Source organism: Tasmannia lanceolata, unplaced genomic scaffold, assembly GCF_043159265.1.
Source record: "Tasmannia lanceolata isolate RefF3 unplaced genomic scaffold, GAP_Taslan_0.1 ptg000005l, whole genome shotgun sequence".
In the NCBI taxonomy this organism is placed as follows: Eukaryota; Viridiplantae; Streptophyta; class Magnoliopsida; order Canellales; family Winteraceae; genus Tasmannia; species Tasmannia lanceolata.
The window spans coordinates 8,287,599-8,305,019 of NW_027518682.1; the positions used below are offsets into that span (position 1 = coordinate 8,287,599).

The 17,421-nt window shown below is 44.3% G+C and overlaps 1 protein-coding gene across 1 annotated transcript; it reads left to right on the forward strand.

Annotated features, from left to right (window-relative positions):
- The first annotated feature begins 11,830 nt into the window (after window positions 1–11,830).
- LOC143876336 (uncharacterized) lies at window positions 11,831–13,072 on the forward strand. Its single transcript, XM_077378057.1, has one exon. It carries the CDS (start codon window positions 11,831–11,833, stop codon window positions 13,070–13,072), a length of 1,242 nt encoding a protein of 413 aa, XP_077234172.1.
- The last annotated feature ends 4,349 nt before the right edge of the window (window positions 13,073–17,421 follow it).

Consider the following 17,421-nt stretch of genomic DNA (forward strand, 5'->3'; position numbering starts at 1 on the left):
GTGGCTGCTCTCTCATGCAACAGCAGGCCCGCGAAATGCCTTCAGCGATGGTCCTTAGTAAATCCCTAATAATAATAAAGAATTTTAATTGATTAATGGGATTTCTTATGGAATCACCATATTTTGAAATGACTCTAGAAGTTGTGTCCAATAATCATTTTTGGACTCACATATCAATTTTCAAAATCCAAAACAAAGAGGGCCTAAGCAAATTGAATGGTGTCCTACTGTTCATATTTCATTTTGGGAGTTTAGAGTTTGGACTGAGTCTACTTTCACTAATATGGATAAGACATAAATGATATAGATTATCTGTAGAGGGGTCTGGAATCTCTTGTATGTATGTATGTATGTATGTAGTCTCCTATATAAACAATGTACTTTGAGATATCTTATTGGAGAAATTATATGATGCCCGACCGTGACTCACGTGAAGCTGGTACTTCAAAAGTACCACCTAGATATTTGATCCAACAGCAGCCTCTTAAAAAGTGGCCTGCTGTTATCATGGGTGGTACCGTACGTTTTGACTGCACTTACGGTCGGGCACCGTATAAAAACTCATCTTTTTTTTTGAAGAAAGCAACAGAATATATATTTATATATATGAATAAGCAGAACCGAGATGGTCCTGTCGGAACAATGAGCAAATAAAATAGCAAGACAATGACTCAAGGGGGGAGATAGTCAAAACACTCCAATTCGGCCCGGGAAACACCACTCTTAGCCAGAGAGTCGGCTGCCACATTGGCCGATCTCCGGACATGCTGAAAGACCATGGAGTAGCCCTTTCCTCTATCCTCTATCTCCTCAAAGAAGTGCACAAATCTCCAAGGGGGAGAAGCGTCTCCCGAAAGCCAGCGAATAACATTTACGGAATCGCCTTCGACAATCAGACTGTCGCACTCCAAGCGAGGCATGGAAAGAATCCCACTGTGAATGGCTCGAACCTCCGCCTCAGACGAGTCGGCAAATCCAAGAGGCCCCGAATAGGCCCAAATGACTTCCCCTTTATGGTTCCGACATAACCCCCCCACTCCAGCCGCTCCTGGGTTACCGATAGAGGAACCGTCAAAATTGAGCTTCAGAGACCCCGGTGGCGGGGGGGACCATGAGGGTCGGGATTTCACTTTGTTAACCGATTCCATGCATATGGTTGACCACCCTTCCCAAAGGGCATACGCAGAAACAAACCGAAAAAGAGGAAGTGAACGGGCCCAGGAGATGACCGCTGCTACCACCTGTATATAAATCCAATATGGGGACCTGACCTTCCCTTCAAAGACCCGCGCATTCCGCTCTTTCCACAAGAACCACCAGGAGGCTAAGAGACACATCTTCCACAAAATTCTACCTTTCCTCTTCCACGGAGCCCAGTCCCAACTCCTAATAAATTCGGCCATAGAATTGGAAGCAACCCAACTGACTCCAAATCTAGAAAAGAGATGACCCCAAATATATGAAGCAACCTGGCAATGTATAAATAGGTGGTCGATGGATTCCCCGGCGGATAGACATAGGGGGCAGTGATCCACCAGCCACATTCCTCTCTTCCGTAAGAAATCTATCGTCTGAATTCGTCCCCAGCTAACCGACCACCCAAAGAAAGCAACTCTTGGAGGGCATGCGAGGCGCCAAACCGCGGAGGACGCATGCTCCACTAGAGTGGGGATCAGATGGAGATAAAAAGATTTAACAGAGAAAATCCCCGACGGATTCCAAATCCAAATACGACGATCTAAGCCCGAAGACTTGATGAAGCAAGAGCCTAATAAGGAGATAAGGGCGCTGTAATCGCTTAACTCCCGAACAAAAAAGGCTCGACGGAACTTGGGAATCCACTCCACTTGCCCTTGGACCCGTTCGAAACATTCCGATACCCAAGCTTCTTTCTGAGAAGATACAATATATAAGTCAGGAAACAAAACTTGAAGAGAATGGGACGAACACCAAGGGTCCTGCCAAAACCGAATTCGATCCCCCCTATAGACTCTGAAGCGAACTCCAGGGGCAAAAAAGGACTTCAAACGCAATATGTCCCTCCATACTGTGATTCCTTTGATTTTGAAAGTATCAACGGAGTCCCAATTCCCAGGAGATGAACCATACTTACTGTCAATGACCCGAACCCACAAAGAGGAGTGTTCTTCTCCGTATCTCCACAACCACTTGCCCATAAGGGCCTGATTAAAGAGCTGGACTCTCCTGATACCCAAACCTCCGTTTTTAATTGGAGAGCAGACTAGACTCCATTTAAGAAGGGAGACCCCCTTGGAAGTCCTTGAACCACCCCACAGAAATCGTCTCTGAATTTGCTCTATGCGCTTAGCAACAGAAGCTGGACAATGAAAAAGGGATAGAAAATAAATTGGCATATTAGAGAGAACAGCCTTTATAAGCACCAATCTACCTCCTTTGGAAACCAAACGGCGCTTCCATGTGGCCAACCGACGCTCAATCCTTTGTATAATAGGAGCCCATAGGTTGTGTCTCGGACGGCCCACCCCGAGAGGTAGACCCAAATAGGTAGCAGGAAAGACATCTAGACCGCACCCCATAATTCCGGCGAAGGATGAAGCCTCGCTCTCAGATACATTAATCGCATACAACCGAGATTTGCCAAAATTGGATCGTTGACCTGAGACCATCTCATAACACCGAAGCATGGCTTTAAGGTTGAGAAGCTGGGAGAGGACCGGTGAACAGAACAGGAGGGTATCATCCGCAAACTGAAGCAGCGAGACTTCCACCTTACTGGTCCCAATTAGGAATCCTCTATATAGCCCCATGTCACTACCCTTTTTCAGTATACTGCATAAGGATTCGGCCACTATCAAGAAAAGAAATGGAGATAGAGGGTCGCCCTGCCGCAATCCTCTAGAGGATTTGAAGAATCCTTTTGCTGAACCATTGAGTAGAACAGAAAACCATGCAGATGATAAGCAATTCCGGATCCACCCTCTCCACCTTTCCCCAAAACCCATACGACCCATAAGATAATCTAAAGCGGCCCAATCCACACGGTCATATGCTTTCTCCATATCAAGCTTACATAAGATGCCGCCTTCCCCTGACCGCCGGTAATAGTCAATTGCCTCATTTGCTGTTAAGGAACAATCAAGAATTTGACGCTTGCCTAGAAAAGCACTCTGATTTACCGAGATAATGGATGGAAGAACTACTTTGATACGGTCCGCCAGCACCTTCGCAAGTACCTTGTATAGGCTGCCCACCAAGCTAATCGGACGAAAATCTGATACTTTGGATGCTCCATCAATTTTGGGAATAAGGACTAGAAAAGTCGCCCCCGTCCCCTTGTCGAGAATAGCACCCTCAAAAAATTCTAGGAAGAAACGAATAAGATCCGATTTGACTGTGTCCCAACACGTCTGAAAGAAAGCCAAGCAGAATCCATCAGGGCCAGGGGCTTTATCCTGAGCTAGAGAGAATAGAGCGATTCTGATTTCCTCCTCGGAGAAGGGGATTTCCAATCCAGCAGAAGCTTCCAGACTCAAATTTGAGAAACAGATGTCTTGGGGTATTGGGCGAACAAGCCCGTCATCGGAGTACAAAGATCGGTAGAATGCAATAGTTTCCGCAATAATCCTCTCCCGGTCCGAGACAACAGCCCCTTCCACCTCTAAAGATTCAATTCGGTTCCTTCGTCTGCGAGCACTGGCTATGGCATGGAAGAAGGCTGTATTTTTATCCCCCTCCATCAACCACTTGACTCGGGATTTTTGCCGCCATGAGATTTCTTCAAGCCTTAACAACTCTTTATGTTCTTGTATGAGCCTTCCTTGTTGCTCAAAATCCTCCGCCGTTGCCGATCCACGATCAGCCAATGAATGGATCTCCAACAATCGGTCCTCAAGGACCCTCTTCCTGCCGAGGGCAATCTCTTTCTGCGCCTTAGCCCATGCTTTTAATTTCCCTTTGATGAACCTTAATTTTTTGCCAATGACAACATCACTGGGTCCCGAGAAGGCACAGTCCGCCCACCATCGAACTAATTGAGCCTCCAAGAGGGGATTTTCCAGCCAAGCTAATTCAAACCGGAATGGAGGGGCGCCCCAGGACTCCATTTTAGGGGACAAAAGAAGAGGGCAATGATCGGAGACAGAATGGGGTAATGCCTGCTGGTAAACTTCTGAGATGCCTGTCAACCAGTCGCCCGATAAAAGAAACCTATCAAGGCGGCTCCGGTTCGTACCTCTTGCCCATGTGAAAGATGCACCGCCCAACGGTAAATCGACTAGCTCGTTGTTTGCGATAAAATCAGCAAAATTTCTCATACCCACAGTAATGCGCTGACCCCCAATTCGATCTCGTGAATCTAGAACTTCATTGAAATCCCCCCCAATACACCAAGGAGCGGAACATAGGCCACGCCTCTGATTTAATTCTTCCCAAAAGGAACACTTGTCGGAAGCGGACAAAGGACCATAGACGCCTGTGAATAACCATTCTGATTGATCATTACATTTGCAGAAGGCTACAGATAGTGAGAAGACCCCTCGCCAAACATCCGAGCTGGCCCACAAGACTGTATCCCATGCCACCAAGATACCCCCTGAAGCTCCTTTGGATGCTACAAAAGCAAAATTCCAATCAGAGTTGAACCCCATGCTACTCATATCTATGGAACTGATTTGCTCCATCTTAGTTTCCTGTAGACACACCACCTCGGGTCGCCGGTGTTTAACTATTGCTTTTATTTGAATTCGTTTCTCCCGAGAGCCCAAACCATTGATATTCCAGGATAGAATCTTCATCAACAACTAGAGTGCAGTGAGATCCTCCCCTCCCCAACTCCATTTTTTCTTCCTTTTGTCTTACGCTTGAGACCACTGCTATGCGATCCAGAGTCATAATTGATATCTGAGTGGAGCCGTATCAATTCTCTCTCCGTACGTTTCAGATTTGCATCGGATATAGGAGCAGGAGATGACACTCCATCGACCTCCCTCAATTCTGCCGCCTTTATGTTGGATCGGTAATCTTCAGCCGGCCCCGGATAAACTAGGCCCAAGTGTGAGCTGAGAGACACTGTATGATCCACCATCAATTCAATCACCTGATGGATAGTAACTGGACCAGATTCAACCCGAGAAGAAGAGAGTGATGGGGCACAAAGCAGGGGCTGTAGGACTGCCTTGCTACACCATCTTGGAGAAGGAGGATGGGAGTAGTTGCCGAGTGAAACCTGGACCAGTGAACAAAAGGGCCGCCCCCTAGGGGTACCGTAGAATAAAGAACGCATATCACCCCAGCAACGATTGTCAAATAGCACCACCCTTAGCCCCACCCGGCACTGAAGGGAAAAACAGTCTTCTCTAGGTAAAAAGAAACATCTGCTGGTGGGATTTATTGTCTTAGGTCCTCTCAACTGGCTGACCCCAGTCTCCTCTGCTGTCACATAATAATAAGATCGATTGTTACCCGAGATACTTAAGACTCTTCTGGGTAGAGCTCAAAACTGCCAAAGAGGAGGGGGTGGTTGAGCCAGGACATACGTGATGAGGCTCGAAATCCCTCTCCCCTTCCTGGGACCCAAGATCCGCCAGCGAAGAATCCCATCTGACTTTATCGCCAACCCCTTGTGCATCAATTTCCTCGCGCTCCGAAGCGAGCACGAGACTGACACCCACTCGAGAGGAGTCTCTTTGATACGGAGAAGATAAGATGGATATAATATCTGCATAGCTGTTGACCTGGGAGTACGGAGAATCGGAATAGGGAAGTCCCTGAATAGGCCGATCGGCACTGTGCCACCTGAGTTCCTGTGTGGGACCCTCTGTTTGAATTTGAACATTTGCCTCAGAGGAAAGGTTGAGATCCGGCAACTCCTGCTGAGCCCGAATAGCGATTGGTGGGAGCGCAGATTCCACCATTCCAGGGTTGGCGACATTGAAGGCCGACTCTGAGAGGATCTCTGGGACGACAATGGATGCATTAAATGCATGCTGGACTTCGTTGATGGACGGTGGGTCTTCATTGATAACACTCATGTTGTTAGTAATGAGATGATGATTTACCTCCTCCTCCTCAACCAGCATCCCATTTGAATCAATAGCTGATAAATTGACACAGTGCTTTTGTCCTTCGTCAATTTCCCGGGAGGCGAGAATCCAGCGAATGGTGCCATCGATAGAGCTCTGGATAGAGAGTTCATTTCCAGGGCGACCTGCAGTTACGATCTTCAACCTACCCACCCCATATCCGGAACCAGCATAGCATGAGACATCCACCTCCACCACTTGGCCTAATTTTTTACCGATGCGCCGAAAATTGTCTGCACACCAAGCATCAGGCGGAACGCCTTCTATTTTCCACCAGGACGATTTCCCCCCCTTAGGAAATTTTAGATCCCAATTTTGCAGGTCTGCCAAAGGAGAATCGAATGAAGAACTCCAGTCTCTGATCAAAATCGAACGATTAGCACCTGCAGGGATGGCAATGTGTAGTTCAAGAGGAGCAATTTTATACACCACTGCTTCACTCCCTTGTCTGCTATTCTGAACAAGCCATATCTCCAAGGCATCCAGATCACCATCCCAACCCTCCTTCATCTTCCCCCATAGTCCCAAGTCTGCATTACTGATAGATTTAAGGGGGACTACCTCAATGCTGAAAGCTACCCCTTCTGAAGTCGCAGGAAGCAAAGCCTCCGATCTAACTGTCTCCGCAGGGAGCTCCTGTGGTTGAGGAGGACGACTCACCACCGGAGCCGCTCTCTGTAAGTGTCGACCGGGAAAATTGAAGTCCAAACTGGACCAAGCTTTGTGACATTTCCAGCAGCTGGCCCTCCTGCTAAAATTCCGAAAAGTACACCTGTGGCATCTCCAGTCTCCCAAAGCTCGACTTTGTCTTCGGTGGAAGGCATTCTCCAGACGTCTGGTCTTCCTGGTTCGGACGGGAATCCAAGCCGCCTCTTCAGCTCGGCGAATCCGGAGGCTCACCTCATCGGTAGGCCCAGACCGTAACGGATGCCCACAGGCCGTCCGGGCGCCCAAATGACTAGGTTCATGTTGGATTCGCCGGAATCCAAGCGGGGTTAAATTCGCCCCAGTTGCCCATCTAGAGTTCACCCCCACTACACGGCTGATCCCGCCGGAGTTCATATAAAGCACCAAAGGTTCCACCACCCAGCAAAATGTGTCGCTCTCCCAATATTGTGAACGGATCCTTGACGGAACTCCGATCCCGGAATCTAAAGCAAATTCCGGCGATCCGCCCAGCGTCTTGAGTACGGCTGCCGTCTGGAAGTCGCCGGGGTCGGATCTCTGGTGCCGGATTCAGAAACAGGGACCGGATCAGGATGGAATCTCTCCGCCGGTGAGCACCCGCCGGATTCCGTTGCCGGTGCTCGGAGCAACAAGGCCGGATCTCTCGGTAACCTGTCAAGCCTTCGTGGCTGACGTGACAGGTGAGGAGAGAGAGGAGGAGATATTTCCTGCCGCATTTCTCGTACCTTTTTCTCCAAATTCCACCCAAAAATTCCTCAGAAGGAGAGATATTCTTGCCAGACTTTATGATCAGATGAAGAGGAGTGAGGATGATGCACACGTGTGGTGGCCTCATCTTACTCTATTATCTTCTGTTAGGATACGAGGAGACTCTCTTGTGACCTGAAATAAAAAACCATTCTCCTTCAGAAATAGAAAAAATGTAAGAGGATGGCCATAGCGTACACAGCTACTACTCTTAAAGGAATAATTTTGTGCAATAATTAAATTAAAAGGGGTGAGAGTCCAGGGCCCAAAGTAGACAATAATCGTCAGAGTGACCACTATTGCCCTCATTTTTATAACCGTAGAATTTCAAATTCGTGGATATTATGGTAATTTTACTTCGTCGTGTAACCCATAAGCCCAAAGTCCGAACTGATTTAAATATGGGACCCAAACAACACTGGGTATGGGTCGTTTGGTTTATAGGAAATTATAGTCAAGACATCAGCGAAATGACCACAGTGCCCTCGACTCTATCAGTTTTGAGGAGAGGAGAAGGTTCAAGTTGATCAACTAAAAGGGAAAGGTCAAAGGTCAACCAAAAACTCATGGCAAAACCCCATGGCTGCCAAGTGCACTTACCGAATGTTGCAGAACCAAAAGTGGTAGCACCTCCTACAACGCTTTTGCTGCCTGTCACTATACTCTTTCCAATCCCATCACCCACAAACATAATTTTCTTCATTTTGTTGGTGATCTCCACATTCTCCCTGTAAATTCCTGCCTTCACATGAATCACAAACCTCCTACTACCTGCCCTCTTCGAAGCAGCACTGATAGCTTCTTTAATGGTCCGGAAGTTCCCCGACCCGTCTTGCGCCACCACTAAATTCGCCAGCTAAGCCGGAGAAGATGACTGCAAAAGTTTCCGATCACCGACCGAAAGCCAATTCGGGAACCCGCCATTGTATTTTGGTTTGGAAGGGGGTATAAACTTGGTAATCGCTAGAGCGTTGAAAATCAATTTGGAAACATTGTTGGACATTAGAGGTAACATATATTCCGGTACACCGAGCTCTATGAAGCCCGTCTCACATGTCTCGAAGTTTGTGAGGACCGCACTTAGCCATATTTGGGCATCGTCTTTGGTGCACCGGCCCGACTGTTCGATGGTGCGGTTGAGTCGGATTATGGTAGTCTCATACAGCTCAAGACAATCGGCCCATCCCACCTTCTCAAGCTTGTCGCGACATTTATCTCCTAGAGACACCATGTGGCTTTGCACGTGAATGGCTCGTTCCATGGCAATAATTTGAACTGATATCTTGTGGAATTCGAATTCTTGTTCCATGGCTCATGAAATGCTCACAAGGCTCCAGGTTTGGTGTGCGACTGCACCACCATTTAATGTCCTTGTCGGACAAGGAGGGGAAAGGAAGGAGGAAGAGGAAGAAAATGGATATGGATACAGCAGATATCCCTGAGAATGTCGCCTTTAATGGGTTTTTTTGGTGTGGGCATAGAATTAAAGCCAATGGTTTGTGGATGTGTGTCTATCCCTGTGGAAGCATGTTTGTCCATTGGCTTCTTCTTCTTCTTCTTCTTATAGGCCAAATGTGGTTGGTGGTGCAACATTTTTTTTCCCTCAAGGTGGAGGGATTGTGACAATATCAAATGCTAGACCTGGCAAAACCGACCCGTGCCCGCGGGTCGACTCGACCCACCCACAAATTTGCGGGCACGGGTTTTAGTGGCCCGCCAAAATCGACCCGCGGACCACCCAACCAGCAAAAACATGGGTTGGGTCGGGTCAACCTGCGGGTTTTATGCCTTTTTTTTCTTTTTCTTGTTTCTTTAAAAAAACGTCTTGTTGTTCTTTGTGAGTTCATGTCTTTTAGTCGTTCTTCAATTGACTCATTTTCATGGAAAATAAGGATGTGGTTTCAATATTACAAGTTTTACTTGTCCTTCAAATGCCATTTCCATGGAAAATAAGGACGTTGTTTCAATATTACAATTGATTAGGATGCTACTGGAGCCAAATGTATTTCAGATAAAAGAAACTTCTTTTTAGGCAAATTTGTTTTTCTCAAAGTGATAATAAATTAAAAAATGCTTTGAATTTGCGGGTGACCCGCGGGTTGACCCGCGGGTTGACCCGACCCACTTGCACTGGGCGTGGGTCACGTAAATTCTGACCCACAAAATGCGGGTCATTTCCTGACCCGACCCGTGTGACCCGCACCCGTATCAACCGCGGGTTGACCCGGCCCTGCCCAGCCCACCCATTTGCCAGGTCTATCAAATGCCGCAAGAGCAAGGTACAATTAAATAAAAGTAAGGACCACGGAGTCGTCCTAAAATATGTGTACGAAAGAAGTTAGGAATCAAAACAAAATGATATTCGCACCCCATTTCCTCACATTTCCGAAAAATGATTGCACTTGCACTCTCTTTTGTTTGACTTTTCAAGAATGACAGAAAAAAAAAGGGGGTGGAAATGCTGGAAAAGGGGGTGGGAATATAATTTATCTGGATTAAAAATCTAATCCATTCACTTAAATTGACTTTGGCATGTGTTGACCTGAACCGATACTGAAATGAACAAAGCACGTAGTTTTTTAGTGACTGGTCACTGGTGACAAACAAGCAGTTAAATTGTATGCTCACTCTTATCGTGAGTTTCGGGGCGATTGTCATATTTCGTGGTAGCACACAACTTGAGGTCAAGGAGGTTTTTGCTTACCTTTAATGTAAGTTTTTTGATGGGTTTGTGTTGACGCTCTGATTTCACCACAGACAAGTTCGTGTCTGTTCATATCCCAAGATTGAATGATTTGCAGTTATAAAGACTGAATGATTTGCAGTTACAAGAAGTTACTATATTCGAAATTTGAATAGAATGATCTACAGTTAAAAGAAGTTACTACATTTGAAATTTGAAATTATAACAGTTGTAACCGACTTTGTAACTTCTTTGTTGTCTGTAATTATAAATACTAATTTGAGAGCACTAATAAAGATCCATGATCATTTGCAGAAAATGCAATACACTTGTTAATTTCATCTATCAATTCTTGTATTTCGTAGGAGTAGTTCTAATTGTTAATTTTACTTTCATCAATCAATTTCCACCATTTGACCAATCTGAACACTTAGTGTGAAGATTTAGAACCGGGAAGATAATTTCTTCCTCCAATCGCCTGAGCAGATTGATTCGATTGGGGTCATTTGATCCCTGGCACGCCTGTCCATTTTTTGCCATAAACAATTTGGCACGCCCGGTGGGACACCTGGGTAATCATGGGGAGAAAAACCAGATTCGGTGGTTCTGAAGATAATGAGCCAGACAACGTGAGGCCTCTGGAAGATAGCAGGCCTAACAATGAACAAGTTCCTGATGAAGAAAGGCTTTCTGAGTCAAGGCCAGAAGATGGAACTAGAGTCATGGTTGAAACAAGACCACCAGATGCTGAAACCTCTGCAAGAAGGGAATCATGGGCCCAAAGAGGCCGAATCTCTTTAAGAACTGATTCGAGTACCACAGATTCGAGAAGGGAAGAATCATTTCCCCCAGGATGGAACGAGATCACGGCCAACTTCCGTGGACAACTAGAACACGAAATGGAGTTGTTCGCCCAGAGAATCGAAAGGGTCAACGGAGACACGTTCCAAAAGGTACTTGAAAGTAATAATAGTCAAAATGGTCTCCAAGGTAAAGACCTTAGGCAAGAATTTGTATCTTGCGTACAAAGGCTGACTAATGTCTTAGATAGAGACCCAACTCTCATTCAGAATTTTCAAACAGTACCTAATACGGTTGATAGGGTTATGCCTCCTGGCATGTACGCTATCCCGCCTAACGGCCTGGAAGGGACAAGTAGTCAAGCCCCTAGGCCGATCAATATAAATAATGGAGTTCCAACTATGGCCAATAATCAAAACAATCAATATGTTCCTCCAATTAATGGCCAAGGGATATCTCCTGTAAACAATCAGAGGATACCTCTTGTAAACAATCAGGGGATACCTCCTATGAGTAATCAAGGGATTCCTCCTGTTAATAATCAAGGGTTTCCCATTGTTAACGTAGGAAATCCCAATTATCCACCTCCTATGGGAAATCCAAATGTGCCTACTGGTTATCCACCCAATGTAGGACAACAAAATCACAAAATCAGAATTACGGTCCTAATCAAACCGGTCTTAACCACAACTGGGGGCAACCCCAATTTGGCCAGAACCAATTTAATAATTGGGGGCAACCTCACTTTGGGCCGAATTTAAATCAAAATCCGATTCCACACTTTGGAAATGTTAGTTACGGTCAAAACACACCGAATATATATAACTGGGGGCAAGACCCAAACCTAGCGATGAATCAACCTCTTAGGGATCAGATGGCAAATTTCATGCAAGACTATTTCGGTCTCTCAGTTAGACCGACAATGAAACCTATGTATAGAAAGCCATACCCTGAGTGGATTGACGAACTATACCCATTTCCCAGGAATTACAAGGTTCCAGAATTCATAACCTTTTCAGGAGATGGAACCCAGTCAACCATAGAACATGTAGGCCGATTCACGGTCCAATGTGGTGACGTAAATGATTATGTAAGGCTGAGATTGTTTGGGAATTCCCTTACAAGTACAGCCTTTAATTGGTATGTGTCCTTACCACCAAACTCCATTCAGGAGTGGTCACAACTAGAGCGAATGTTTCACGCTCAATTTTATAGGACTGAACCTGAGGTTACTATGGTTGATTTGGCCAGAATTAAACAAATGCCTCAGGAAAGAGCAGAGGATTTTATAACCCGATTCAAAAGGGCAAGGAGTAAATGCTTTGTCCAACTCCCGGAAAAGGAATTTGTTAACATGGCTAGAAGCGGCCTAGCTTTTGAACTTAGAAAAAAGTTCGAGGATAGAGATTTCATTGATCTCTACCAGTTAGTATCCTGTGTGTCAAAATATGAGCAGTTGCTCAAAGAGGAAGAACAGAGGAGGAGTTCTTCCATGGGAACTTATTATAGGGACCCAAATGTAGAAGTACACATGGGAGAATTAGAACAGACCGAGTTTGATTCTGATGTCAAAGATTACGATATCAATATGGCCGAATTAATAGTAGGCAAACCTTACATTTGTATGGCATTAGCAAGACCTGACCCTAATAATAGACCGAATACCACTAATAATAATGTGATGAGATTCAAAAATACGGTCAGAAGAAATCAACCTGAAAAACAGTATGCCTTCGATATTACGAATAAACAACTTAAATTATCTGAAGGCCATAAGTTACCTCTGGCCAATGAATTGCAAGGAAAGAGATATTGCAAGTGGCACAATGCATGGTCACATAACACTAATAATTGTGTTGTATTCCGTAATGTCTTGCAGGATGCCATAGAAAAGGAACGGCTAAAATTCCAAGAAAAGAAAAAGGGCGTAATGACTGTGGATCAAGATCCTTTCCCAAAAACGACCAATATCAATATGGTCAATCTTGATATGTCAAAGCTATCAAAAAGGTTCAAGTTGGTGCTGGATGATGCCTCGGAAAAGAAGCCAAGTGTTCATGACCGAATTGAGGCACCGCGAGTCAGAGACTGATTGCAGCCTCCAAGGAACTTCTCCCATTTATTCCCAAGACCTAAAGGAAAGATTAAGGTTGAATCTAACCAGTTATGTGTCAGATGTAAAGGAGAATTGGGACTGACCGAGGTAAAGCATACCAGGATCATACCTAAAGCTTTTTATCCTAGGAGCTTTCCTTACAGGGAGAAGCATCAAATGAGGACGTTTGGTACGATTTTATGGCCAGACCGACATCAAGAGGAAGCATCATCATCAACCTCCAGGCCGAAAACATTCAAAGTACCCAAAACACCTGCTGAACAATGGTATGAGCATTCTTATCAACCTCCTGAATTCTATGACTTGCCACCATATCATTTGATGACCAAGACACAAAGGAGGAAGTGGCAAAGGTTCAACCAATTCAAGAGGAAGACTGTCAATAAAGACCGTTTTCCGGTCTCATCTCGTCCTAATCAGTGGATAAGAAGGATTGAACAACCTATAGAAGCAGGGGAGAAAGGGAAAGTTGTGGCAGACATGAAATTGGCCTCAGAAAAGTCCAGGCTGCAGTTGAAGTCAGAGTCCGAGTTCCCAGCTCTTAAGAATGCTGTAAAAGAGCAGAATACAAAGCAACAGATTCATCCAGCCAAGAGCATTCAAAGCACGGTCAAGAGTAAGGCCGAGTCTGTTCCATTGAAGCCTAAATCTGAGGTTAGTGTGGTTAGGCAGCAAACGATCCAAAGTGTAGTAAAGAGAGATTGTAAGACAGAAGCTGCAAAGCCTACAACAGGAAAAGATGAAGATGATGATGATGATTTAGACTATGAGGATAGTGAAGGTGATCATGAAATGGAGGAAGTTGAATTATTCAAGTTTGGATCATTGCCTTCAAATGTCTCCACAAATTATCTCTTACCGTTAATTTTCGGTCCTAGAGATGATTAGCCTGTTGGTATGGAAGATGATATTGAAGAACAAAGTCTTCCAGTTGCTGAGATAGTAGCCCAAGTCCATCAGACAGAGGCCGAATCTCAGAATCATCAGTTAGAGGCCGAATCATCAAGTAATCAGGTTCAAGTGGAGTTGTTTCAAGAGATTGTTGAGAGCGGTTCAAGTTCAAAGGTGACAAGGAGTCTTGTGGATCGAATCACTTTTAAGAAGCCACCTCTGGAGATGACTCAGCACCTTCGACCCCTTTATATCAGAGCTATTATGGATGAAGTTCCAATAATCAGAGTCCTAATAGATAATGGGGCTGCAGTCAACATTTTGCCAACCAGGATGCTAAAGAAGTTGGTAAAATCTGAGAAGGAATTAATTCCTTCTGATATTATAGTGACCGGTTTTGATGGGGCTGTTGCCCATGCAAAAGGGGTAATACCTGTAGATCTGACCGTAGGAAGTAAGAAATCAATCACGGCTTTCTTTGTGGTGGACGGCCCCACAACATACAACGCTCTACTTGGACGTGATTGGATCCATTCAAATAGGGTCATACCTTCATCTCTCCATCAGTTCTTAGTCATGTGGAATGATAAGAACGAAGTTGAAATGGTAGTTGCTGATAACAGGCCGTTTACAGTGAGTGCTAATGCAGCCGAGGCTCAGTTGTATGATGAGCAATACGGGCCAGTTAGATTCACCGGTACAGATGAAGAAGGTAGGCCAACAGAAGTATCGGCTTTAGTCCAAGACGGTGGGTCAGTACAGAGAAGTCTGGAAGCAATAGTTGAGGCTTTGAGACCATCAATGGTTCATATTGATGGTCGGTCTACCACTCTAAATGACTGATTCCTCCAGAGAGGAAAGAATGACCGCAATTACGGTCTTAATGAGAAAGTTGTTCATCTACTCAAAGCAGAAAAGGCAATACCTTAAAAATCGGTCGAACATTAATGCGGCTGATTGTATCTTTGAAGATGATGACGACCGACCTCCAGTCATAGCAAGGGAGTTCAAAGTATTACCTCCCATTTCATCTAGTATCGACCGAAATACCGATGTCGAGGATCCACTGTTGGAAATCAACCTTGGGAGCGAAGAAGATAAACGGCCTACGTTTATCAGTGAGCTCTTGGATCCTGAAATGCAAGCAAATCTTGTTGCATTGTTACGTGAGTACAAAGACTGTTTTGCATGGGATTATGAGGAGATGCCCGGTCTAGCGAGGGAGTTAGTCGAACATAGGCTGCCGCTTAAAGGAGAATTCTGGCCCTATAAACAAGCACCAAGGAGGATGGCAGATGACATCATGCCTAAGATCAAAGAAGAGATAGAGCGATTGCTTCAAGCTAAGTTCATCAGAATAGCCAGGTATGTAGAATGGATATCAAATATAGTTCCTGTAGTTAAAAAGAACGGTAAATTACGTATATGCATAGACTTTAGGAATTTGAACTTAGCAACTCCCAAGGATGAATACCCTATGCCAGTGGCCGATATGTTAGTTGATACGGCCTCGGGTCATCAAATATTATCTTTTATGGATGGATATTCCGGTTATAATCAGATATATATAGCCGAAGAAGATGTCCATAAGACCGCATTTAGGTGCCCACGTTCTTTAGGAACCTTTGAATGGGTAGTTATGCCTTTCGGCCTTAAGAATGCCGGTGCTACCTATCAACGGGCAATGAATGCAATCTTCCATGACCTGATAGGTAACATGTTGGAAGTATATATAGATGACATTGTAGTCAAGTCTGACACAAGTCCAAATCACTTGGCCGATCTAAGAAGGTCGTTTGAAAGGATGAGACTCCATAAACTGAAGTTAAATCCTTTAAAATGTGCCTTTGGAGTTTCGGCTGGTAATTTCCTGGGTTTCCTTGTTCATCAGCGAGGAATTCAGGTCGATAAAAATAAAACAAAAGCAATAATAAATGCTAAACCTCCCAGAAATAAGAAAGAACTGCAAAGTTTTCTCGGCCAGATTAATTTCTTACGCCGTTTTATATCTAACTGTGCAGGAAAGACGCAATCGTTCTCTCCTCTACTGAAATTACGGTCTGAGGAAAGTTTCGTATGGGAAGACCAACACCAAAAAGCCTTTGAAGCCATCAAGGACTACTTGGCTCGGCCACCGGTGTTGATTTCCCCAAAGAAAGGAGAACCTTTAAAGCTATACATCTCGGCGGCTGATGCGTCAATTGGGAGCCTATTAGCCCAGGACAATGAGTTCGGTTTTGAACAGGCCGTTTATTATTTAAGTAGGACTTTAAATGATGCCGAGAGAAAATATTCGGCCATTGAAAAGCTGTGTTTAGCTTTGTATTTTTCATGTACTAAGCTAAGATATTATTTACTTCCTGTATTAGTATATTTGGTCTGTAAAACCGATTTGATCAAATATATGCTAAATAAGCCTATATTAAGAAATAAAATAGGCCGTTGGGCAATCGCCCTTTCTGAATTCAGTTTGCAATATGTTCCTCAAAAATCAATTAAGGGTCAAGCATTGGCCGATTTTTTAGCTGATCACCCATGTTTTGATATTCCAGAGGAGATACTATATTCCGTTCAGACTATAGATATCTTACCTTGGACTTTAATGTTTGATGGGTCTAAAAATGAGAATGGAGCAGGTGCAGGAATTATATTAATATCTCCCATCGGTCTTAAATGGCAATTTTCATTTCAATTGGACTTTCCATGTTCAAATAATCAGGCCGAATATGAAGCTTTAATAATCGGCCTTGAGTTGTTAATTGAAATGAAAGTAAAATTGGTCAAGATAATAGGAGATTCCCAATTAGTTGTCAAACAGTTGAATGGGGAATATCGATGTTTAAATCAAACATTGACCGATTATCATGATATGGCAATTAAATTGTTAGATACGTTTGCAGATGTGGTGATAGAATTTACACCACGTATTAATAATCATGAAGCAAACGAAATGGCTCAACTAGCATCCGGTCTAAAAATTCCAGAAGGCATGATAGAACGAGTTATTACTGTTCAAAAGAAACATTTACCTTCTGTGTTTGACCGAAAAGAATCAGTTGAGATTATGCTATTAGATACTTCTATAGAGATTGATGATTGGAGGTTACCAATCATTCAGTTTCTCAACAAGCCTAATATAAAGGTAGACCGAAAAATAAAACTTAAGTCATTGAAATATACTTTAATGGACGGTCAACTTTATAGGAGAAACTTAGATGGTCTGCTATTAAAATGTCTGAATAAACACGAAGCCTTGCTTGTTATGGCCGAAGTCCATGAAGGGATATGTGGGGCCCATCAAGCAGGTATTAAAATGAGATGGCTAATTAGCAGACATGGATATTACTGGCCTAACATACAGGCCGATTGCATTAAATATGCTGAAGGGTGTGAAGCTTGTCAAAAACATGGTCCTATACAAAGGGTACCAGCCA